General features: G+C 39.9%; 1 protein-coding gene across 8 annotated transcripts in view; it reads left to right on the forward strand.

Annotated features, from left to right (window-relative positions):
• Positions 1-26,553, forward strand: part of SMYD3 (SET and MYND domain containing 3) — a 503,325-nt gene that overhangs the window by 394,447 nt on the left and 82,325 nt on the right. For all 8 annotated transcript variants that reach the window (XM_089528391.1, XM_089528390.1, XM_089528392.1 and 5 more), the window contains one exon: positions 23,775-23,862. In XM_089528391.1, coding sequence (XP_089384517.1) covers positions 23,775-23,862 — 88 coding nt within the window. The remainder of the gene's footprint in view (positions 1-23,774; positions 23,863-26,553) is intronic.

The following is a 26,553-nucleotide window of genomic DNA, read 5'->3' on the forward strand; positions in this document are numbered from 1 at the left end:
AAGTCAGTTACAAAATTTTTTGCATTTTTTGCTTCTAGTTCACTTGCAGGTTACTGAAACTGATCAGCTATAAATCTGAGCTGGAGGCACAATCATGAGTATGAACATAAGCCTTGTTTCCATCTATTGCCTTATGCCTGGCATCTTCCCAGAGTTCTGTATGTTGAGCCCAAGCTATGCACAGGGCTTGATAACTGCATTCAGCTATGTGCAACTACAGAGTTCTAGACAGACCTTTGTTCTCCACAAACAAAAGTGGGGGAAGCGGCCAGACTCACAGTGACGCACATAAGGGAGGGCAGATGTGTGCACCAATAGCCCTGCCTGCAGCTTAGACCAGAGGCGGGCAAATCATAGGGGCCGTTTCCACTGGGGTATAACGCGGGTTACGAAGCGAATTCAGAAAGTAGTGTGCCCATTTGAACCCGATTTAAACCTAGAACGGTTCTAGATCACCCCGCATGCATCCCCATTTGAAATCGATTCATATCTTGGTTCTTTTTATAAACCGCGTTAAAGGCGTATAACCCGCGTTAAAAAAATAGAAGGGTTGAACCTTCTATTTTTTCCTTGATTCGGGATAGGAATCTAGTTATTTAAATGGGAACGATCAGCCTCTGAAATCGGGTTAGCTGGATGGGAGGAGCGAGCGCGATGGGCCAGCTTGGGGCAGTTGCCCTTTCTGTCCCCATCCGTCGTGGCCATCGGCATCTTTGCTTCCCTCACCCCTTTTTTCTGCTGCGGTCTTTCAATAAGAGATAAGGATTTTTATTTTATTTTAATGGTTTACAGGCGCTTAATCTCTTCAGCATCCGTGCCACTCAAGGAGAGGGTTGCTGCACAGCAATCTTGGGGGAGATAAGGAAACCCTGTGTGTGTGTGTGTATCAATGAACACCATTTGTAATGGAGGGGAAGAGTGCTCCCTCCCTGGGCTGTCTATAGAGCCATGAAGCGGGGATCCGTCCTGCAAAACCCATCATAGTTCCTCTGGAAGGAGCTTTCCCTAAGCAAGCAGCCTCCGCCAGCCTCTCTGGGGTCTTTTTTCAAAGGCAGCAGCCAAGCAGAAGTGCTTTGGGGAGGCAGTTTCTCTCTCCCCTCAACCATCCTTCCCCACGGATAATTGCAGGACTCCCCTTCCTTCGAAGGGAGAGACCAGAGAGGGAGGAAAAGGAAGGAAAAAAATCTCTTCAGAATTCACCCTGCAAGCGCAGGCTCCCAGCCCTGGGCAAAGCTACCCCTCCTTTCCCTCCTAAACACACACAGCCTCGCAGAGCAGAGGAGTAACCCGAAACCTTCTGTCCTGTCCTCCCCCCAGGAGACAGAAGGAAAAAAAAAATGCAAGCCTGCTCTTTGTTTGAGAAGGAAGGCTATTCTCCCTTTCCTCACATCTAATCCTCCTTCCCTTTCCCGCCGCACTTTAAGTGCCTCCTCATTGGCTCTTTTATAAAAAAAACGCGAAATTTAAAAGTGATGTTTTGATGACGTTGCTTTGATTGACAGCCCCAAAATGGTGAGTGGGAATGAAATAAGGCTAAAACTGGTTTATATATACACTGTTTTATTTGAATAGGAACGCAAGCGGATCACTTAAAGCGAATTAGTTGGTAAATGAGAACGAAGGAAAAAAAAGCGGGATAAGACCAGGGTTATTTTGCATCGGTTTTATTTAAAACGGTGTATTTTAAATCGTTGTAAATCACAAGTGGAAACAGCCCCAAGGTGTGCATGAGTCCCACCTTTGTTACCTCTAAAGCCCCCCCAAAGCCCCTCAACCTCCCTGATTATTTTTAAAAATGTTTTGTTGCTATTTGGGGGCAATTTCTCTCTCAAAACAATGCCCCCCATGCATGCAAAAATGAAAAAAAAATCCTCACAAACATTCCAGAACTATGTAATAGCACCAAAGACATCTGTTGTCTCAAAATGACAATAGAAGTGCTGTGATGTTACTTCTTGTGACCATTTCAAGAGGGACAGCAGAAGAAAATCTAGGTATTTGGCCTTGTTGGTGGGTACTGTTGGTGTGGGATTAGGTGCTAACATAACCCTAGCCTTATAGCCTAAACAACTGCCAACTCCTATCTTAGACCTACAAACACCTTCATGAGGCTATAGCCACACCATGCTCCTTTCTACCAGTCACTAGTCCTCATATAGAGTACTGTCTAGTAATCTCCTCCTCACACCAGATTCATCTATACTTTAGAAATAATGCAGTTTGATGATACTTTATCTGCCATGGCTCCATCCTACAGAATTCTGGGATTTGTAGTTTTGTGAGGCACCAGCACTCTTTGGCAGAGAAGGCTAATGACCTTGTAAAATTGCAGATCCCAGTATTCCATAGGATGGAGTTACAGACATAAAGTGGTGTCCAACTGCATCGTTTGTACAGTGTAGATGTACCCAAAGAGCAGTGAACTAGAACCATGGGCCCCCGATATTTCCCTGAGCTGCACAAGGCCAACAACCATCACTATATAATATCTCCCCATGTGAGAATGTTCACAAACGTTAGTCACCTCCTCACCTTCTCTGCTTGAATCAAGCTTGATGAACTTGATTCATAAAACTGCTATAAAGGGAAACAAAAATAATACACAAAATAGGAAAGGTTTTTAAAAAAGGCCAACTCAAAACCTTTTTAAAAACAAATATATCAAGTTTTAACCAAATGTACAAAGGACAGATATGTGAGGTTACTTGCTATAGAGAACAAGCTACCTGCAATTCATTCAGAAAGGCAAGAGCGTAATTTGTCTTGAAAGCATTGACACTCCCCCAACTCTCTTTTCCATCCAGCCTTTAGGGAGAGCATAAACAGTTATGTCTGCTGGAATTTTGTAAGTTCTTTGGTATTGTTTTCTTTTCCTTCTTCCTTTGGCTCCTTTGTTACATGTCCCAACGTTTTACTCTTGACCCATCCATGGGTCAGATCAAAATCCATAATTTTGGCCCCAAAATGTGCCCTTGACTTATATATGAGGTTGACTTATAATCAAGTATATATGGTATATCTTAACAAGGGCTAATATCACTCATTCCATGATACAGCTGTCATTTTAAGAGCTATTTATGTGCCACAAAATGGTCCCATAGCATGTGCTGAGTGTTGCTGCATTATGTGGTTGTTAAGAGGAATAAAAAGTAGCTGTTTTGTTATTTTTCAGAAACAGGAAAATGATGCTTTAAAAATTGTAACTTTAATAGTACATCTCTGAGGTCCTCCGATTTAAAGCAGTATATAAACATCTTAACAAAATCAGTAATAAATAAAATCAATGACTGTTTTGAGATTTCAGATTATGACTTACAGCTAATATATTTTTAAAAGAAACTACCCAAATGCTGTTAAAGGCCTAAATGTCATGGCATGGAAGATCTTATCTACAAGCTGGGTGCTACCACTGATTAGGTTCTCCTCTTTCTTACTGTTTTCTACAGAAGGCTGGGGAATGAGAGCAATGCCTCAGATGCTGAGTGGAGCATCAGGGAAGGGGCACATAGAAGAAGAGAGTGTTCAAGGTCCCAAGCTCCAAGACATTTACAGCTTTAATGGTTAAAACCAACAACCTGTTCCAAAAACAGACTGGCAAGCAGTAGTGATTAAACAAATAGATATAAAATGTTCTGTATGCCAAGTATACAGCAGATATTCTTAGACAGTAAATTCCTGCTAATAATTGAGCATCCAACAATGGAATTAGCACCTATTTATTTATTTATTTATTCATTCATTTATTCATTTATTCATTCATTTATAGGCCAAATTCCAGTTTGGGGAAAGTGTATTCTGACACTGAGTGGGGCCCAGGGCCCAGGACCAATGCAAAATGGCTGCAACCAGATGTGATTCTTATCAATTTAGAGTTTTTCTGGGCATGTACAGCTCAATTTGGTGCGTGTCTACTCGGTGATAGTTCCAGTGCAGCATTCCCTGGGCTGGAAAACACAGATCACTTCCACACAGCTGCTTCCTGGACTGTAAAGCATAACTCAGTCCCATTCAACATCTTCTTGGGCTTTCAAAACCCCTTTCCCACTAACCTTTGATCAATGATAACAGGAGTCCTGAATTGCCATCTCCTTTCACGTCTCTGTAGATGTTTGCATTAATTGCTATTTATGATCAGATTCTACTGCTGGGAAATTTTTCAAATGAGTATTATTTGGAAACTAAGTGAAAAATTTTGCAGTTAGATATTGAAGACTTTTGTCTCTTTCCTCCTTGCATTTGTCTGCTCCTATTCTAGAAAGTTTGAATCCAGAGGAAGGTAATGAAAGGCTATATCTGAGAGGCATATTATGCTTGGCTGCAGTCACCTTACACTAAAACCAAACATGGGTGGGATACAGACCGCCCAAAGCGGGTGGTCTCCCGCCGCCCTAGTTTGCTCTGCGGGGCTTCCCCACGGAGCAAAAAGAACCCTTAAAAATTGGGTTCTTTATGTGGCACCATTGTGACGCTGCAATGCGCCAATGGCGTACTTGCAGCGTCACAATGGTGCCGGGATGTGCAGACGGTAAGTGTCCGCCACGTCAAAATGGCGGCGCCCATGTGTACTAGGTGCCGCCATTTTCACGTACAGATTAAGTACTAGGGTTGCGGGGGGTATATAAGCAGCAACTCTAGTACGTATGCAGGCCGACAAATTCTCCAGTCTGTACAGCACCATGATAGTATAACTTCAGAGAGTAAATATTACTGTTTCCTAGCAACTATAACTAGCAGTCTGATTTTGGAGAAAACAGCAGGAATAGAAAAGAGCTTATCACAGCTGCATCATCTGAATGTGTGAACTAGATAAAAGTCTTGGAAACTCTGATGTCTGTATCAAGAACATGCAAAAAATAATAAAGTTTTTAATGGTTGAAGAACAATGACTACTGTTTGCTCCAGTGTTACTCAGATAGTGAATCAGCTATGGATCTTTGTTTGACCTTTAAAGGATCTATCCAGGTTCTGAACCTATATTTGCCTAAGTCATCCATTCTAAAAACATTGCCATCAATATGTATCTATCCCTGGAACTGACTGGAGGAACATCCAAATTGATTGTGTTGCCTGTATTTCAAGAGGTTTCATGATCATAGCATGCCTTTTGGAGCAGTTCAGGACAGTTATGTTGTTGTTTTGTTGTTATTGTTAGTCATAAGGAGCACTGGAAGTCCCAAGAATCATGCCTGAGTTCTGCTTTTAATGGTTTTCTGCTTGTGGCTTTTAGGATTTCTCCTGGTTCGGTTCCAGTGCCTAATGAACAGCAGACCTTGACAAATGAGGCTGAGATCCCAACAGTTGTTTACCTCTTTTAGATGCTATAAGGCTGTTTTCACCCAGGGACTTGGTCCCAGTGTTTATGAATATGCTGGAGTAGATTTTGATGCCAGGGGAGGTGAGGAGGGAGGCACAGGAAATAAATTATGGTTCACGCAAATGAATGAGAGCTTTGAGATGTCTGCCAGACGTTTAGATTTGAAGACTACTGGAAAAGGGGGTGATCTGTTTAAATCATCTGTCAAAAGGTTTACATTTCTTTCCAGCCTCCTGGCTTTGTGAGTAATGAAATTCTCTTTCTCTCAGATGACTAGAAACCTTGCCTCTCAGGAGAGTGTTGTATTCCAATCCTGCTTCAGCAGTATAGCATACCAAGCCTGCCAAATTGTCATGCCATATTAATACCACTTTCCTTCTCTGACAGTGTTTCCGTTTGGAGCCTCAGGCTTTTCTGTGGTTCTCGGTTCAACCAATGAAAGGAAGCAGGGCCAATTATCTAGGCAGCCATTCACATATACAGTGGGAAAGTTGAATTCCTGCCACACAAGTACTCTACAACCATGCAACAAAAGAAATCTTGTGCTAAATGGAAATATATGGGTATACAAATTTCTGAAGTTCTCAATAGGGTTGGTTCACAGAAATCAGTGTAATCCAGTGTAGGAAAAAATACTGAACTATCTTCGTGTATCTTCAGGTATATGAGAATCTTAGAACCACTGTTCAGAGGCAATTTAAGAGTACCACAGTGGTAAGAATTGTAAACTATCATAAGCTTCTTCTGCATTAGAGCTTGGGAAAGGTCCTGTCTAGGACTACAAATTCAGAATGGAGTGAATTTAGCAAGAGTGTGAGAAACTGTGCAGTTTTGCAATGAAAGGCTATGTTCAAACAAACAAAAAAACAAGCTTCATTTATATCCCGCTTCATAACGCCTAAGCAGTGTCTAAGCGGTTTACAACTGTAAGCTAATTTGCCCCAACAATCTAGGTACTCATTTTAGCGACCTCAGAAAGATGCAAGCCTGAGTCAAGCTTGAGCCCTTTTGCTGGTCTTGAATTCACAACCTTGTGGTTTTGAGTGAGTGGATGCAGTACAGGCATTTAACCACTGCGCCACCAGGGTTTTCATTTCACCTGTTTGTATTGTTTTACACTATGTTATGTAATATATCCCTATATAAACAATGTGATGAAGGGTTCGACATTGTGGCAATTTGGGTTAGTGTGGAAAGCCCCTTAATGAAAAACCTAAGAGCGACATAGAAAAAGAGAGAATGTGAGTGTCTTTTGAGAGTTTTCACCTACACATTTTGACTTGGAATTGTCAGGGGGAAGGAAAGACAAACAATGGCATACAACAACAAAAAATAAACTCATGCCAACTGGATCTGTTGCCTTAGCCAGTTGGAATGTTGCACAACCCAAATGTTATACAGCAGGGAAAGCTGACTGAAGCCCCCTAGAAATAAACCAACCATGTGCCTACCCTTCTCCCAAGATAAGAGGAACACTTTCTCATTTCACAAGCATGATCTCTCTGCACTTCAGATCAGTGGGTACTAAGGACAATAAGTGCAGGTTATACCATAAAATTCAGTCAAAAGTACTGAGGTCTCCAATTTTCAAAGACCTCTCAAAGAACCTCGCAATGAACCTCAATTGTCTGTTAGATGTGAGGGCTGTAGAGCTGCTCTCTCCAAACAAAAGATTCATGGGTGTGTACTCATAGTGTGCAAGAAAGGAGGCAGAGTTTGCCTGATTCTTGATCTCAAATTTGTAAACAAGTACAGTCTGCCCTCCTCATACACAGGGGATCCATTCTGGACCCCCGCCCCCACGTATGGGGAAAAGAGCATATGTTCATGCCCATAGAAAATAATGGGCATATGCTTATGGCAGTGCATGGCGCAGATACACTCCCATTACTTCTGTTGGGGTTTGCCTTCCGTGTAAGCTCAAAGCTGCAGAAGGCAAGCCCACCTATGGGGAGGGCCGGCTGTATGCAATAATAGAAGCATTTCTAGATGGAAACCCTCCAGACAATCAAAGAGCACATTTTCCCTAGGGACTACCTCCTCTCTGTAGATCTTTCAGAAGTTTATTTTCATATCCTTATTCATACTTCGTCACACATTTACCTTCATTTTTGTTACCAGAATGCCTACTATCAATCTGTGTTGTATTCCATTAGCACAGAAGCCCAGCATGCCCCTTAGACTCCAGGCCCTCAGCAGTTTTAATCTCCAGAATACCTAGGAAGATCATGCAGGAAAAAGCAACAGCCATTCTCATAGCTTCTCACTGGCCCTGCAGGCCTTAGATCTCCCATCTAGAATAATAGAATCATAGAATCGTAGAGTTGGAAGAGACCACAAGGGCCATCCAGTCCAACCCCCTGCCATGCAGGAAATCTAAATCAAAGCATCCCCAACAGATGGCCATCCAGCCTCTGTTTAAAGACCTCTAAGGAAGAAGACTCCACTACATTTGTTTGTTTGTTCCACTGTTCCACCTGCTAGCATTAGTGACCTGAGAACCTTCCAAGCTTGCCCAACCTCCTCAGTCAAAGCCCCATTTTACATTCAGACCCAGGTTGGCTCCATGTAGGCACCTGACAACTGAACAGAGAAAAGATTATTCTGAAAAGGTGGTAAGCACGCACTTGGCTTCTAGATCAGATGTCACCCTCAGGACATATGAGACCTGGAGAATCTTTATTAGATGGTCTCAGAGAAAATTAGTATCACCATACACAGCAGCTGTTAAAGAGATTTCAGACTTCCTCCAAGCAGGCTTTGACTTAGGTCTTAAACCCAACTCCTTACAATCCCTTCAGCACTCTCCTTCAGCAGAAAGGTGCTCCAGCAGGTCTTGCCAGATTAACTAATTTTCATGCCATCTTCCCTTCCACTTTCTGTTTAGGCTAGGATAATTCCCATTCATGGATAGTTCTTTCTCTGCTAGCCATTGAAGAATTTACCATGAAGGCCCATCTTAACTAAGTAGAAGGAGCTATTCATTCCCACCTGAAAGTGGCATAATCATTTCCCTTTTTCTAGAATATGTATTCCCTTTTCCTTTTTTTTTTTTTTTTTTTTTTTTGTCTTGGGAATGGATTGAGGAGGTGCCTCACCTGGGTTGCATCAGAAGTTAACCCATTCATGGATAGTTCCTTCACCTTGGCTAGGATGGACTTTCAAGGTAAGTTCTCCGATGTGCCATTTTATGACTCAAATAACTTTTAAAGAACTTTTGTTTTAGTTCTTGGAATGGGCTGAATATGATTCATGGAATTCTGGAGAGGGCTTAAAAATGGGGCAGAGGAGATGCTAAGCTCTCTGCAGCTGTCAGTCCCAGATGAAGTATTTGAGGCATGATGCTGACTTAGGCCTGTTACAGACTGCCAAAATAAAGCTGCTTTAGGTCTCTTTGGAGGTATGCTATTTAAATGATGCATGGGTCCTAAGAGTCTGGAGGTCGCACCAAAGCCACACTCCATTCCTTAGCACTGGAGTGCAGCTTTTGGTGCAGCTTCTGGATTCTTAGGATGCATGCATCATTTAAATAGCATATCTCCAAAGAGACTCAAAGCAGCTTTATTTTGGCAGTCTGTAACAGGCCTTAGTTTCACTGTGCTTTACTGAATCTGTATGAATGAGAGCTTAGTCATACATAAACTCAGGAAATGCAACTGTCCAGGGTGTGGGGCATAAGTAGAACAGTTGTAGAAGTTATTGGGACTTCCTTTTGAGAACTGATACTCTATAGCAAATTTGGATGTCAAACTCTTTATTCTGTGTTGAACAAAGTGGGAGACTGTCCTCAATAAAAAAACTCATAGGGTAATACACCATAAATGGGGAGTTTTGGATCTCCAGATGTATTGGACTACAGCCCCAAGAATCACTTATGATCAGCCATTCTGGTAGGTGATGCTGGAGTTATAAGCCAAAATGTCTGGAAGGACAAAGATTAAAGCTTCACTCGGGAGTGTAGCTACTGGAGAGGGGAGAGAAGGGCAGGCGCCCCATAAGAATTCCGTCCCCCAGTGAAATTGTCCTTCAGTCCCAAATTTCTAGGATTGAAGGGAGGAAGACACTGAAAATCATTTACACCTAAGTTCTCATTACCGTGGTAACTGCTTGCCCCTTTTCCCCAGATGCCCATTTTTCTGAATGTTCAACTGAATTCTCAGTGTAGCTCCAATGCTAGAAATGAAGGGACTGAAGGAACGTTTCAAGTGGGGAATTCTTAATAGGGAGGGGTGATGTCCTCATTCTCTTCCCTTCCCATAGCTATATCCTTGGGTTTTCTATCCCTGTCATGAACATTGCTATCTTAAGAGAAGGGTCCTGAAAGGGCATTAGGTCCAGAATCAAGTCACCTTGCAGCACTACTGCTTGGTGAAGGAAACACTTGGGTTTGCATGCACAGGAAATCCAGATTCCTGATTATACTGATCTATCAGATCCAATCATCATCATTTTCTGTTTTACATTTTATTGAGATTTTCAAGACATAAAAGTGACTCCCGATTAGTCACATCTTGTTGTGATTTTTGACCTTTACTTCTTCAAAATCCTGATAAATCAGCATCTACTAACTCACTTCCTCTAGTAATAAATATAACAGTATGATCAACAACTGCTTCTACATTAGGTGAGGAAAAATGAATGGACTGCACTGTCACCATGTACTTAGCTAATTTACATGGTAAGTCATGTATGGAAGGTACTGTGGAAATGGATGAGGTTTGATCTAAAGGGGAAACAAAGCATTGTAGCATTACAGCACTGTTCGGAATGAAATACATTCATTTGGCTATGTAAATATTTTGGTAGAAATATCAGAGCTGAGATATGAGTCAATTACAGAAAGGTTATTAGAACACTGAAGAATGCATACTTAGCATTTTGCTGCTTTAGCTGATTAGCTGAACACAGCCTTCATGACAGAACAGCTCAATAGTCAGTTCAGGGTGCTGTGAATATTGCTTAAATATGAATACTAAAGAATGAATATGAAATTCCTTTCTTTATTTTCATGATCTGTAGCCCACCTGTGTGTTTATTTGTTGAGGAAGGAGGACAGGCTACCTGCACCAGATCTCATCTAATCTTGGAAATTAAGCAGGGTCAGTCCTGGGTAATACTTGGATGAGAGTCCACAAAAAGATGCCAGGTACTGTAGGTTATGTTTCAGAGGAAGGAACTGGAAAAACCACCCTTGCATATTCCTTGCCTAAGAAAACACTATGAAATTCATGGGGACTGCCATAAGTAGACAGGCAACTTGAAGGTGCACACATATGATGTGTGCATGTACAGAAGGAGATTATTTATTTTTGACAGCAGGTATATTGCATTTCCCTCCATTTCATCCCTCCAGTGTTTCTGAGATTCACAGACATAAGACTGACTCCTGATTATATCCCAAAATTCCTTTCATTTTTTTTCCATTGGAGTACTTAATTTTGTTCTAGCTGATGTTCCATGCTGATTTTTGACAGCAACAAAAAAAATTGTGCTGTTTTTCTGCGAATTGTGATGGGATAAAGAAACAGTGACATATTCTGGTTGTTAGTAGACTGGTACAATTTGGAAGTAACAGCAATTTTGTCCATTGAGCAGACACTAGAATTCATTGGCATCAGTAGATATTCCACAATATGAGAGGTGTATATTTTATCTGATATTATTTTAATATTAATTCAATTTTGGATTTCATGTTGTTTGGGTGGAACACATTTTATTCTGCTTATACAAAGACTCTTTTGACCTTCAAGCATTTTTATTCTGAAATGTTCACTGCAGTTTACAGAAAATACCCTGAAGTTCACACCATGCAAGGTTTTTGGTTTTTTTGCCCTTGTATATGAGAGTTATTAGCATTTTAAATCCGGAGGAGGTACTGAGCATATACACACTCTTCCTGTATGAACAAGCAAAGCATTTAATTCACAAAGTGTCTTCTATACTACATTTTGCACAGAAATATTAAAACATGATGTTTGTACAGTGGACCTCTTACTTATCTGATTTCATTCAGTTCATAGAGGGGAAAATGCCTAAGCCATGCCCCTCCATATTAATTTTCTAAGATGGAAAGCAACAAGTCTGGAGGAATTTCCTGTTCATGTGAAGTTTCCACATGAACAAAAACACTGACTTTCCGGTGTCATTGGTCACACATGAACTGGAGCTTTCTCTCTTCAGACTTATGCCTTTCCATGCTAAGGACAGGCATTCCCTTCTTTATGTGCTTAATGAAACTGAGTAAGTTACACCTGAACAGGGCTATTGTTACTACCCAAAATTCTTCAAATGGTTATCTTCTGTAGATGAAGTCTGCGAAAGAACTCTGGAATCTTATCATGTTGCTGTTAGGTGACTTTCAGCCAACTCACTGCAACAGTGTCAGATGGTTTTCTTAGCAAGATTTATATCTAGGATCAAACATTCACCAGAATGGAATCAAGAAATAAGAAGAAGATTAGGAATGGGAAGGGCAGCTATGAAAGAAAAGGAAAAGCTACTGAAGAACAAAGACATACAACTAAGCACTAAAGTCACAATCGTTCAGGCCATTGTATTCGCAATTACCATGTATGGATGTGAGAGCTGGACAGTGAAGGAAGCAGACAGAAAGAAAATCAATTCATTTGAATGTGGTGCTGGAGAAGAGTACTTAGGATACCATGGACAGCCAAGAAAACAAACAAATCAGAACCAGGGCTCTCCTTGGAAGATAAGATGATCAAGTTGAGACCATCACACTTTGGTCATGTAATGAGAAGGCATGGATCACTAGAAAATCAATAATACTAGGAAAGAGAGAGGGTAGAAGAAAGAGAGGAAGACCACAAACCAGATGGACAGACTCAATCAGAGGAGTTGTGGGCAAGAGCTTGCAGGATCTGAGCAGGGCAGTGGAGGATAGGGATTTTTGGAGATGTCTCATCCACAGGGTTGTCATGAGTTGAACCCGACTCAAGGGCAACTAACAACAATGTTAAGCATTACCCTAAATATGAAAGGTTTATACATCCTTCCCAGTGCAGGTGCATTTAAGATTAGTGATGGATAGGGATTAAAATGTAAAGGCAGGCCTACTGCTGAACATAAAGAAAACAAAAATAGTGACCACAAATGATCTACATAGTTTCAGTGCAGATACTGAGGAAACTGAAATAGTTAGAATTCCCCTATGGTGAATCAAACATAGATCAGAATAGAGACTGCAGCCAAGAAATCAGAAGACTACGAATGGGAAGGGCAGCTATGAAAGAACTAAATAAGATCCTAAAGTGTAAAGATATACAATTGAGCACTAAAGATAAAATGGTACAAACCATTGTAATCCCAATCACCATGTATGGATGTGAGATCTGGATAGTGAAGAAAGCAGATAGGTAGAAAATTGACTCATTTGAGATGTGATCCTGGAGAAGAATGCTGAGGATACTATGGCTGACCAAAGAGACAAACTATTGGGTCCTAAAACAGATCAAGCCTAAACTCTTCCTGGAAGCCAAGATTATGAAACTGAGGCTGTCATACGTTAGCTATATAATGAGAAAGTATGAGTCATTACAAAAGAGTAATGTTAGGAAAGGTAGACGGTCGCAGAAAGAGGGGAAGACCACGCACCAGATGGCTAAACTTAACCAGGGAGTGGTGGGCCTTAATTTGCAGGACCTAAGATGAGCAGTGGAGGATGGGGGGTCTTGGAGATGTCTCATGTACAGGGTCACCATGAGTGTAGCTAAGAACAATAAATAGATTAAATATTTTGAATGTACTCTGTACCTGTTTAGACCTTCCTGGTTGCTGCTTCCCTCAAATTCTGGTCTCTGATGATGAAGTGCAGGAATTGATAGGCATATTATTTATAAACTGGATTTATCAAATCTGAAGAAGATCTCTCCAAACTGAACATTTGGGGAGAGGGGAACTACATTCCTTAAAGCTGAACATTGAAAACTTGACACTTGAAACTTGCTACTACCTCTCTCTTGTGGCAAATGCATTTGAAGAGCTCCACCCTTATAATTATAAAATGTATTCAAAGGGCTAGGGAGAGTAAAGTCCCAACTATAGATACTGATAATGTTTTATCCAATTTTCTATAATAGAATCACAGTCATGACAGCTGTGATGATGAACAAAAAGGGTTTCAAGGGCCAATAAAGAACTTTGAAGCACCAAGCCTGCTGCGAGAGTGAGCTTGACCATTAGAGAGCAGTTTCAGTCATAATTGTTGCAACAGATTAATAATTAATAAGTTGAAAGGTTCAGCAAATTGGAGAATTCAAGGACTTGTTTGCATAAAAAGTGTTTCAGGCCTTTTCATTTAAAAACTGGAAGAATGTCTACTAGCACTGCCCCATTATTTACAGCTGAGAATAGTAATGCTTCATGGTAATTAAAGTATTATATTGGTTGTATTAAATGCATCGCCAGACCTTAGACCTCCTATTTGTCTGTAGATCAATAATCTCAGTATCTATGAATATTCAGCTTTGGGTAGAAGCAAAATCCTTTGCATCTCCTAGAGTAGGCTTTTCTCTGGAAATAGGCAGGGAGCAGCGGAGCCTGAAAAGCTGAGTTTATTAATATAGATGTAATTGTTTCATCCGGATGTTAATAATACTTTATTTTTGCATTTGGATCTAGTGAAACATTCACTCGGACAACTTGGGTCAACCTTCAGTTAAGATAATGGGATGATAAACGGGTTCTTCTTTTATGGGGACCTTGGAGCATTTTTTTAAAAAAGTGATTTGTTTTTGTTTTCATCTTGCCCAACCCTAAAGTAGTTTGTTGCCATCACATTTTTTTTCTGCAAAATTAAAGATAATGGTTTACTTTCCCATTTCTCAAAAGATAGTTGTTGTTGTTTTGCATCTTCAAGTTATCTCCTGATTTAGAGCAGCGGGTTTTCTTGGCAAGACTGATTCAGAGAAAGTTTGCCATTGTCCTTCTCTGAATCTGTGAGAATGTAACTTTTCCATAGTAATCTAATGGGTTTGCATGGTCGAATGGAGATTTGAACCCTTGCCACCAAGAGTCCTAGTCCAGCATTCAAAGCAGTGTACCATGCTGCCTCATTTCACAAAGTTGCTGATTAGTTTCCCTTTTAGTTATTTTAGACATCTAGAACTAGATGTGCTGCAATTCAAAAACACTCTATTTTCCTATCCTATCCTATCCTATCCTATCCTATCCTATCCTATCCTATCCTATCCTATCCTATCCTATCATATCCCATCCTATCCACTGTATCATCACCTGAACACCTACAACAGAGTACGGGGTCACAGGTATGAATTTGCAGGACCTAAGCGAGCAGTAGAGAACAGGGAATCTTGGATATTATCATCCACATGGTTGCTATAAGTTAGGATTGACTTGAAGGCAGTTGGCAACAACAAATTTCATTGCAAAGTATATGTGTAAAAGGGATCTTCATATCAACACCGGTAGGAAAACCTATGCATGTGAACTCAGACATATGTGTCACTATGTTCAGTGGTCATTACACCATAGCTAATCTGTTTATGATTGCAAGCTTAATGTGTACCTGTGTATTCATTTAATTAAGAGTTAAATGTGACATATCACAGTGTTAGAGAAACTGTGGGCCTTTGGGAGATTCAATTAATACAAAAGATGCCATCTTCATTTGTGCTGCCTGAGCTGGAAACCAGTTTAAATATAAAATCCTGATTAATTTGATGCACTGTTTATATTGACAGGGCTAGATTCTTTCTCTGTTGAACAAATATTTGCTTTGTTATAGCATGCTACAAAACTAGTATTCATCTTTCCACTCCTCATTGTAAGATGGTACTTATTATTTCATCTTGATTCATAGTTTGTTGTTGTCATTTGCCATCAGATCAATGGTATTGATTTATATTGCATAGAAGTATACATATGAACCAGAACAGTCCCGTATTGTTCTTAATGCTGTGTTGTCAGTACTTTGTACTGCACTCCTAATCATTTCTCAGACTGTACCTAAACTTAATGCAAGCACTACTGAATGCTCACATAGACAGTGATTGCACTGTAAAGATGCAAACCTAAGTGTGTTTCTAGATGAAACTGCTGAGGACTGGGCTTTTAAAAATTATACTATATCTAACAAAGCAGGCAAAATTAATTCAGCTTATCTGAAAGCGAACATGTATTCTGAGCATGCATCTAAAAGTACACCTTTTCTGAATAAGATATAATTAAAATCAAGGGAATCATCTCTAAAGATTCACCTGTAATTCTCCCACCCTCCAGATGCACTGCATTATTGAGTAGTTGTTTCATACCAACAGTTTTATGGATTGCATTCACCCATTCACTGCACTATGTTGCCTTTCTAGAAGTGAAATAAGACATTGTTTATTTCATTGTTATTACTTTTATAGCAACAACATGCCCTCCTTTGTTAGATTGTGATCAGTATAGTAATTTACATGAATTTTTGCACATGAGGGGAAAATTCTTGACTACTTCATGTTTCAGAGCAGTAGGGTAATTTGGTTGAAATTTCCATGCTTTTAATTTTTCTGTATGAGTTTTTCATTTTCATTTATAGTTGCCACATTTTGTATCATTTTCAAAATAATTTTCCACAGTGTCATCTAGCAACAGTTTTTCAAACGAACATTTTGCATGTTAGTAAACCAATCAGAAGTGTGATATGAGTGATGAATCAGAATTACCTCTTCCCAACATCTTCAGTTAAAAGATATCTTCAAGAAAATAGATTAATGTTATATTGGTCAGTATGGAATAGCCTACCAATCAAACATATGTCTTTTTGAAACACATTTTCATTTGTTTTATTTAAAATGTACTACAAAGCTGTTTTCTCAGTCATGATAGTTTGTTTTTTGTGTGTTTTTTAAAACTGAGACACACATTTGTGGGCAAATCTTTGAATCAGTAGTTTCATCAATATCTGGTTCAGTTTCCTGCCTTTCTTTTTATCTACGTGACATGGAGGACTATTTTTTATATGAAAAAAATGTTTTAAGACAACAAAAAGTGTAGCAAAAGGTGGTATTTTGTGAGGAAAGATCTAAATTGGAATTGATTTTTAAACTTGAAAAGTTTGGTGTTTTCATAGCACGTCGCAAGTAACGGGATTAAGGAAAGATTGCTTTGTTTTGAGAAAGAATGCAGATTTGTTATGGCTGTGAGAGGTTCCTATTGAAATCAGTGAAAATAGCAGAGGCTAACCATCAGGCTGTGTCATTATCACATTCTTTTGGAGGAGGCATTGAGGAGCTGGATTTGTTCATTCTATGCATACCAAGAAATGTGTAATAGAAAATTTTAAAGGCTTCTCAAGTTGAAATTGCAGTGTTGTGGCAGGACATTTTGGAGGAACTTAGATTAATGAAGGGGGATCTTAAAAACTATAGAACAAGATCCAACCAGAATTTTGGACTGTCTGATGAAGAGGTAGATTATGAGGAAACAATGGGATTTGCTATAGAAAGGCAAAAGGGACCAAAGTAAATGACCTGGAAGGGGCAATCACAGATGGGATGGGAGATTTAATGATTTATTCATGTTGTCTAGTAATAGTGTCTCAGGTCTTTTACTTGACTTGAAGCAGATGGACAGGATAGCATGGACCAAGCCCAGGCCAGTCCCCAGGCCAGTGATGGGCAGGTATTTACATGCTCATCCACTGCCATGCCATGGACTACCACCATGTGCACCATGCCTGTCTCTGCCACCACATCTGCTGAGAAGACCCCCGTCATGGCTTGTAAGCATGGAAACAGAGCACCTGGCAATGCCCACTTGACCAGGCACCCCCATCCGATCTCACAAACTGTGACAGGGGTCTTCTCAGCAGATGCAGTGGTGGAGGCAGATATGGCAGAGGTGATGGTGAGCATATGGGGCTTCCGAGAAATTCTTAGCAAAAAAGATCCTTTTAGGCTGGGTTAAGGCTCCCTTGGGCCAAGATTAGGCTGGTTCCACCACATCCGTATCCGGTCTGGCTGATCCCAGCCTGTGTCATACAGAGAAGACAGTACAAGACCGGGGGAAGCACAGGCCTTTGGGCTCATGCATACAGGCCATATGTCTCAAATTTCAAGTGTATACCTTCAAGTTTCAAGTTGAGTCTCAAGTCCTTGCAGGATAATTTTAAGTCAAGTCTCAAGTCTGTGAACAATTTTAACAGGAAAAAGGTGGTGGTAGGGTGTTGGGAGGAGCTTTGAAAAGCTTTAGAATGACCCTTACACTTCAAGTCCTTTGGCTAATGCATTACCCTCTGGGTAATGTGCTCCACACTCTAGGCTTGAGGCATGGGTTAGGTCTACTCAGATTACCATTTTTTGTTCTGTAACCTTTCTGGATAAATGTGTTGTGTTACTGAACTAAAGCCAGCAAGTCAGTCACTAAAGTGTATAAGTCACAAGTCAAATCAGTGCATTATTATTGATTCCGGAGTTGAGGTCAGGTCAGATAATTGAAGCAACTTGAATTCGACTTGAGTCCAAGTCAATTGATTCAAGTCTATATCACTGTCTTGAGATTAAACTTTGTTCATCTGTTGATATGGATACAGCCTGTGAGAGTTTATGTCATAAGTAGAGGTTAGGAAATTTACATTTTTGGACTGTAGCTCCCAGCAGTCATTCTGGCAGGGGAATTCTGGAAGTTGTAGTAAAATTTCCCCATTCTTTGGCCATAATAAAATTAGTTAGTCTTTCACGCGCTGCAGGACTTTGTTATTTTCCCCACTAAAATTGCCGCTTATCTGGAAAATGGTCATTGTACTTTGGATACCTCGTGAGATGACACAACCTATTGGAAAATATAATGCTAGGAAAAGTAGAAGGCAGTGGGAAAAGAGGGAGACCGCATTCAGATGGACCGAGGAAAGAAAGGAAGCCATGGACCTGAATTTGTAAGACCTGAGCAGCATTGTTGAGGACCAGTTTTCCATCAGGCAAATAACAACTGGAAATTGGTAACAAAGATTAATACAGTCAGCCTTCCTTATCCACGGATTTTTTATCCACAGATTCCAGCATCCATGGCTTGAAAATATTCCAAAAAGTATAAATTCCAAATAGCAAACCTTGATTTTCTATTTTATATAAGGGACACCATTGTACAGTGGTCCCTTTCCTTACGTGGGGGATCCATTCTGGACCCCCACCCCACATAAGGGAAATTACGTGTATGCTCGAGCCCCATTAAAAGTAATGGGGCTTGTGCCTGCAGTGGCCTGTGGCAGCGTAGGCACAGCATTACTCTTTCTGGCGCATGGCACCGCTTGTTCCAGCACAGCTTTCAGTGTATGCTGAAAGCCATGTATTTAATGGGTCTCGAGCATCTATGGATTTTGTTATCCATGTGGGGCCCTGAAACCAACCCCAGTGGAAAAAAGGGGCTCACTATATTTAAGGCACTAAACATTGGTCCTAACATCACTATTTGTTCCTTCCAAGTTGTCATTCTCTCAGTAACTTTTAACATCAAATATTCTCAAAATGGGGGCTAGTCATCATTTTAGTTTTGAAATTAGAATAGAGTGCTAACATCTCTCCCTGAGCAAATTGAAAAAAACTACCAATGAGAGAGAAAAGTATAGCCCTGTATTTCACTCCATCAAACCAGTCTTTCCTAAAATATGTTGAGATCTACACTGTCCTGAACATGAAGATGCAGTGTGCAGTTTAAATAAATGTAGTGAAATCTGCACATTTTATTCCTTAACACTGAAACAGCTTTTATTTTTCAAAATGTGCAATTCATTTTTGTACAAAGTACAACTTGCATTGAATTTTAGAACATCTTAACTACTTTCCCTAAAATACATCTGCTGTCATGTCAGAAAGATGATGTACTTCTGTGCTGTCATGAAATAGAATGAAAAGTCCAGAAACATCACTGGCTTTTGATATCTCTGTGAGATGCTGAGACATTTTTACCTAACAAACAGAAACAGGGAGTATTGAAAGTATGTTTCTCCTTTCTGTCCACTTGGATACTTTTGACCAAAGGGAGCCCTTCTTGCATATGTGCATATGGGCTGCTCTTGTCCCTTGCATGGTGTTGACAAAGGAAAAAGTCCCTTTCTATCTGATGGTTGGATTTCTTTTTAAAAAAGAAAGAAAAGAACCCTACACTATATGCTCATGGGTTTAGTCACAAAAATTATTCATGGTAAATATCTGATATAGAGAAATTTATCTTGCACAAATTAGCTTCCTTACTACATCAGTATAAAAGATGATATAAAGAATGGCAGAAGGAATATACATGGGAATAAATGAATGGTAGCACAAGGCAGAGTACACATGCCAGAAACAGATGGTGCACCTTCCCATTGCATCATATTTTACACAATAAGCTTCTACCACATACCAAAAAGGGATATCCTTTTGATTTATTGTCATATTTTGTACACAGTTGTATACTACTACTACTACTACTAATAATAATAATAAGGAAACATTTAAAAAAAAGAAATTAAATTGCATCCTTCTGGAGAATGCAACTGAAGGAAAATTATGTCAGGGTGATAGTTGTTAACCCTTTCCCTGATCTTTCCTTGCTCCAGATTTCTCCCATCCAAATATTTCTAATACGTATTTGTACAAGGCTCACAAAAACCCCACCACCACCACCAACAAAATGGGTCCAGAGTATGTTTGACCAGGTAAACCAGTGGCTGTTCCCTTTCCATTCTCAGTTACATTACTTTGAAACTACCTTAAAACAAAGAGTTATTAGCTGACATTTACATATATTGTTTGTTTATTTATTTGATTTTTTTTATAAACCACCTTTTAGAGCAAACCTATAAATGTAAAATCTGCTGCCTGCTGATGAGATTATGGAAAATTGGAATTGGGCCTCAGATACAAGAAACATGATCCAGACTCTTATTAAGGGACATCACTTCTCAGTTCAATGTTGGTGTTACACATCACATACTGGTGTGAACTGGACAGAAGCCTTACTCTCTGTATTGACTGGAACATACTGAAAGGGCTTTGGGATCATGCAGGCTTCCCCTCCCACACACGTTTATGCACTAACACCATATTTTCCCATAGAAATCCAAGAAATCCTTTTGATAAATATAATAGGGAGAGAGGTAGTTTCAGAGCTTTCAAGGAGAAAGGTGTGCAGATTTGGGGGCTGCAACTCCCAGAGTCCCTCAGCTAATGTAGCTGGTGGCCATTCTGAGAGGTGAAATCCATACAAGTAATTTCCCAAGCTCTAGATAGTGTACATCTATAGTTGTGAGCAGAGTTTGTCCTTGTACTCCCCTCCACACATTCAATGAATGCATGAGGGAGGGTGTGTGTATCTCCCCTGACTGATGTAAGTGGTAAAGCATAGGACGTTTTTATACGGAAGGCAAGCGTCATTAAAATGTAATAGCACAATTGGGGGGAAGATTATCATACCCCTGCGCACTTCTCCTATTAGGGTACCATGCTAAACTGTAATGGACGCATCATTGGGTAATAATGGGAGTTTCCATTATTACCCAATGGCATGTCCATTACAGTTTATGGACATGCCATTGGGAGAAGCATGCAGGGGTGTGATAATCTTCCCCCCGATTGTGCTATTAGCACGATTTAAACACTTTTTAATGACGTTTGCCTCCTCCGTGTGAAAGAGCCCATATATGATTATGAAGAAACAGTGTATGGAATAAATCTCCTAACAGGATTGTTTTGATTTCAGTGAGGCTTATTTTCAGGTAAATACATATGGGATTGTAACCTTAGTTGTCACAATTAATGTTTACAGACAGGCAGCTATTCATGGATGTAAAAATCCATGAAACAGAATTTTCTTCTTCTTCTTTGAATCATGCAAAAACTTGCTCTGTGGTATTGTACTGGGATAATTGTCACATTTTATGGGTCACATTCTGGTTTGAGCTACATCAACATATATGAGTTCAATTCCTCTGTAATTGTTACTGTATGATTTCATGACAGCACAATTAAATCCAGGCCAAACTTGGCACATTTGCTTTACATGCAAAGCTTAACTCATCTAGATCTGTACATTAACATAACTGACATAACTACGGCAACATGAGCTTTTTTGTCCCATAGCTGACCTTTAGTTGTAGCAGCTTTCATTCTGAACAAAATTATTACCAGGTGAGCATATTGTGATCTGAGAGGTGATTTTATGGAAAGTACATTTGCAAATTTGAAGGGAAACACTGCTTTCTTTGTAATTTACCGATATGGAATGTCATCAAATTCTGAGACGGCAGAGGCCATTTTGATGCAATCATCCCTTGGGGTAGTGCAAGAGTTCACCTCTTTCTCTTCACTTTGGACATGAATGGCAAGACGCTGATGCAAAGCTACACATGGAATTGATATGGACTCTCCTATTATTTGGAACACAGAGTAATTAATTTTCCTTTTCAGTGTGAGAAATGCAGATTAATACCTCTTAAGTTTTGTGCTCTAGGGATGATAATTGATATAAAATTGGATTGCCATGCCTAAGCGCCTTTGTATAAATATTTTGGTGATATTCATGGGGGAGGAGCTGCCTCTCAGAATGTTATCTACTCTTTTCTCACATGATTTTCATTCGTTGCACATTATATTTATGACAAGTTGAGCAGGTTAAAAATCCCTGCTATGCAGTCAGAAGATTGGCTCTGTGGTGTACTGCAGCAGACACTTGCATTGTGTTCTACCTTGGTTTTCGAATGGAACTCGTCACACATATTTCTACCTTAATAGTTGCTAACCATTGCCTTTTTCAAATACTTTACTCTCAGGATATTACAGACAACAATGTTTCCTATCAGGTGATTACCTTCCGAGTCACTAAGCAGTAAGAATCTGAAATCATGCCAGCATTGACTTTCACTGTACACTGGAGCTCTTCTGAGAATTATTAGACTTTATCTCCCCTCTGAATAACCACACACAACAAACAAACCATCATTGATTAGGAAAATCTAGTTATTAGATGCAATCAGTGGGCTTCATGAAAACAAAACAAAATGTGGCCTTTAAATGTATGTTTTATTATACTGTGTGTTGTTATGTGCTTGCTTTCAAGACATTTCTGACTATGATAACACTAAGGTAAACATATCAGGATTTTCTTGGCTAAATTGGTTCTGAGGGAGTTTACCCTTGCCCCTCCCTGAGGCTGAGAGAGTGTGACTTGCCAGAGGTCACCCAATAGGTTTCCATTGCCAAGCAAGGATCTGAACTCTTAACCGCCAGTGTTCCAGTGCAGCACTCAAACCTCTATACAATGCTGGCTCTCCATTTCATGATATTACACTTCAATTTTTGGAATGCCTGATTAATAAAACTCTTATCTATCATTAATAGATAACTTTAAAAACACATAACACTAGTTGTGCTGACTTCAATAAGTGATTAAGACCTGAGCATCAGCATGTATCCAGCAAAATGATAACTGCATTCTGCACCATAATGTCAGTACAACACCATACAGTATTTTCTTTGGAAACAGTGATTTCTCACCAACGCTGGGCCTAAACTAGTCCTTGCCTTGAACATAGGTTGTTGCTTCTGGCAAACAGTTTTGTATATATATATGAAGAGTACATAATATTTAAGCTGTTGAAATATTGTTGTTGAAATATTATTTCACTTCTCTAATTCGGTTTCTTGTCTGAATGTTCAATGCTCACCTTCGAAGCTGTATGACATGCTATCTATTAATATTTATAAAACTATATTAGTATTAACACAAATATAATTGTTTGGGCTATAGATATGAAAGTTCATTTATTCACAAGGTATGGCATGAATGCAGCCTAAGAAAGCCCTCCTAGCACTGTCCAAGAGCCACGTGGACTAACGAAAATGAAAAGAAGACCAGGCAAACCAAACCAAACCTGGAAGTGATTGAATATCTTCTGGCTTTTAAAAATAGGGATTTTTAATGTTAAAAAATGTAGTGGGTGGGTTGGGGGCCTGCAACTTGTTTAAATTGTGAATCATTGATACCGGAGACTTCTTTGAGATACAAACTTTGTTTCATGCACAAAATTATTCAAAATATTGTGTACTATATTACCTTCAGGCTCTGTATATAAAGTGTATACAAAACATAAATTAATTTAATGTTTCGAATTGGATGTCAAGATGTTGCATGTATATGTCAATATTCCAAAATCCCCCCCCCCCCCAATTGAAATCCAAAATACTTCTGGTCTCAAGCATTTTGGATAAGTTAAACTCCACCTGTAGTATCTCTATGCATTGAAAAATGGTTTTCGCATTCCCTTCAATTGAATGTAGACAACATTCAAAAAGATCTTGGAGAAAGTGTTGACATTTTCCAGTGTCATGTCTATTTGACCATTTTGCTCCTCAGTGTTTTTCACCCTCACATGGACAAGTATGGCTTTGTCTGCTTTCCTTTCCCTCAGCTTCACTTTCTTTTAATCCAATGTGCTGTCTCTTTCATTTCTGTCAAGCAGGATGATGACATGTTGGCAGGGAATGAACAAGCTTGGAAAGAAGCCAAAGAAGTGGTAAATAAAAATGAAGGGCCAAAGTCACAAGAAGGTATCCTTTCAATGTCAAAGATGTGATTAGTAGTCAATGGGACTATTTTTGGAACCAGAAGCTTATAATGGCCAGCAGCCTATGTTTCTTGTCCAGGTGGTTAATTTATTAATTTTAGATCCCACTGTTCCATAAAATATGTCCAAGATATCAGGTAAAATCAACCATTAAAATGTAATGCAGCAAGCAGCACAAATTTACGTATCAAATGCAACTACATAAACATGACAGGCATTTTAAATATAGCTAAAATATATGTGCAAACTTACAATAACCAAGAAAACAAATTAATGCTAATAGCTGTCATTTGTAGGTTACAGACATTCTTTTTCGGTTAAAATTCCTGTCAGCTTCTGTATCATTTCACGGGGGGGGGGGGGTGTCCTATTTACCTGGGAGTTCCATTAAATTCAGTGGTAGATCTGAATAGATGTGGACATGAATGAACATTTGGTAGAATAGGTATATGTAAGATTGCCCTTGTAAATTAAGAAACTCTGGTTCAGCAGGTTTCGTTCAGATCTTTCATTGTTTTCTGTACAAAATATTTGTATGTAATACAGTCTTGATGTTCTTGCAGTGCTTTTTCAATTGTTACTTCTCATTCACCAGTTTCCCCCAGCTCACTGTATGTTGTGATCTGCATTCCTTCTGCCCCTATAGCCCCTGCTCTGCAATTCACAGTCTACCTCATTCTACCTCATTCCTTCTACTTCATATCATTGCTCTCTTCTAAAATAGGTTACACTTTAAATGTGCATATGAATCTGATTTTCTTCTGTTTCATTTCAGTGGCAACTGGTGGCTTCTGTGTCATAGGGTTGGTGAATGTGCTCTTAGTCTTAGGGCCGAAGCATACAACCCGGAAGAAGTGGCCTCTGGCCGCTACCGCCCTGATAAGCCCAGGACCACGGTGACCGGACAGCTTGCCCCCAAAGCGGACCACCACCGCAGTCCCAAATGGGCCGCTGGCAGAAGCAGGTTTAATCTGCTCCTTTTGTTGGTGTCTTGGGCTGCCTTAGGTGGTCTCACAGCAGCCTCCAGCCACTTCAGGGGCATGCATCGTATAAACACTATGCTCTCGAACTGGCTAGAAGCCACTCTGTTTGGCTCATCTGTTTAGGGCCTTAGATGAACATAAAGTAGCTATTCAAAGTCCTGAACCCTACCCGTTGAATAAGTTCAGCACCTTAGGTAGTTGCTATAAAGTTCAGGGTAAACCGCAGAGTGGATTCACCACTACACTGATGTGCGGCCAACAGTCACCATCCTTTGTTTTTCCACCAAGGTTGGTCAGGAGCGAGATTCAAGATCATGACTGCAGTGCACAGGGAGACCATTAAGCTTTTCTCTTCATTTGTTGTTCTTCTTAAATGCCCTCGAGTAGACCTCAAATCATGGTGACCCTGTGGGTGAGACATCTCCAAGAGTTCCTGTTCTCAACTGCTCTGCTCAGGTCCAACAAGCTCAGACCCATGGCCCCTTTGATCGAGTCTTACCATCTGGCATGTGATCTCTTCTCTTTCTACTGGCCTCTACCTTTCCCAGGATTAATTTTTTTTTTAATGAATCATGCCTTCTTATGATGTAGGCAAAGTGCGACAGTCTCAATTTAATCATTCTGGCTTCCTGGAAGAGTTCAGACTTGATGTATTCTAGAACTCATTTATTTGTCTTCTCAGCCATCCATGATATCCTCAGCACTCTTCTCCAGTATCACATTTCAGATAAGTTGATTTTCTTTCTATCAGTTTTCTTCACTTTCCAGATCTCACATCCATACATGGTGATGGGGAATACTCTGGCTTGGACTATCCTCACTTTAGTGTTCAGAGTTATATCTTGACACTTTAGGATCTTGTCCAGTTCTTTCCTTGCTTCCCTTCCTAATCCTAGTCTTCTGATTTCTTGACTCTAATCTCTGTTCTGGTCAGTATTTGATCCAAGGTATGAGACCTCTTTGACTATTTCTAGTTACCTAGCATAAATTCTTGTAGCTTTTCTGTGTTCATTATTTTTGTTTTCTTAATGTTCAGCATTAAGCCTACCTTGACGCTTTCCTCCTTAACCTTCTTCAGTAATTGCTGTGTTCACCCAGAACCTTTGGTCATTGAACAGATTGCCTTTTGTGGGGAGAAAGACAGTTTTCATCAGGGCTGTGGTATTGGACAAAGGTTAACCTCTTTCCCTACACATCACAGTCTGATCCCAATTGTCCTCCTTACATGTTGCTTGAAAAAGAATCAGCATGTTTAGTTTTGTCTTCTTAATTGGACTTCCATTGCCACAAGGGAGGTATCCTGAACCACCTGCTTTGATTTATACTCTTTCAAGTCATAGGCCTTTCTTCCAAAGATGGGAGTCAAGGTGGTTCACAAAGATATTAAAAGAAAATAAGAACACATGTAAAACACAAAACAGAGTCAGCTGCTAAAAGAGAATTAAAGTCTAATTTAAAGCATTTGAAAAATAAAATTTAATAAGACATCCGAGAGAAATGTACAGCACCTGATTGGTAACATGGCAAACTGATTTTACTTTCTCAAAGGCGGGATACATACCGCCATATAGTACGTATTGTATACGTACTAGGGTTAGGAAGGGGCGGTGCTTCCGCACCCCCCTAACCCTAGTACGTATACAATACGTACAAGATGGCGGCGCCCCTTCCACATGGGCGCCGCCATCTTT

This window comes from Sceloporus occidentalis, unplaced genomic scaffold (assembly GCF_023333645.1).
Source record: "Sceloporus occidentalis isolate IW3139 unplaced genomic scaffold, rSceOcc1.0.p SCAF_6, whole genome shotgun sequence".
Lineage (NCBI taxonomy): Eukaryota > Metazoa > Chordata > Lepidosauria > Squamata > Phrynosomatidae > Sceloporus > Sceloporus occidentalis.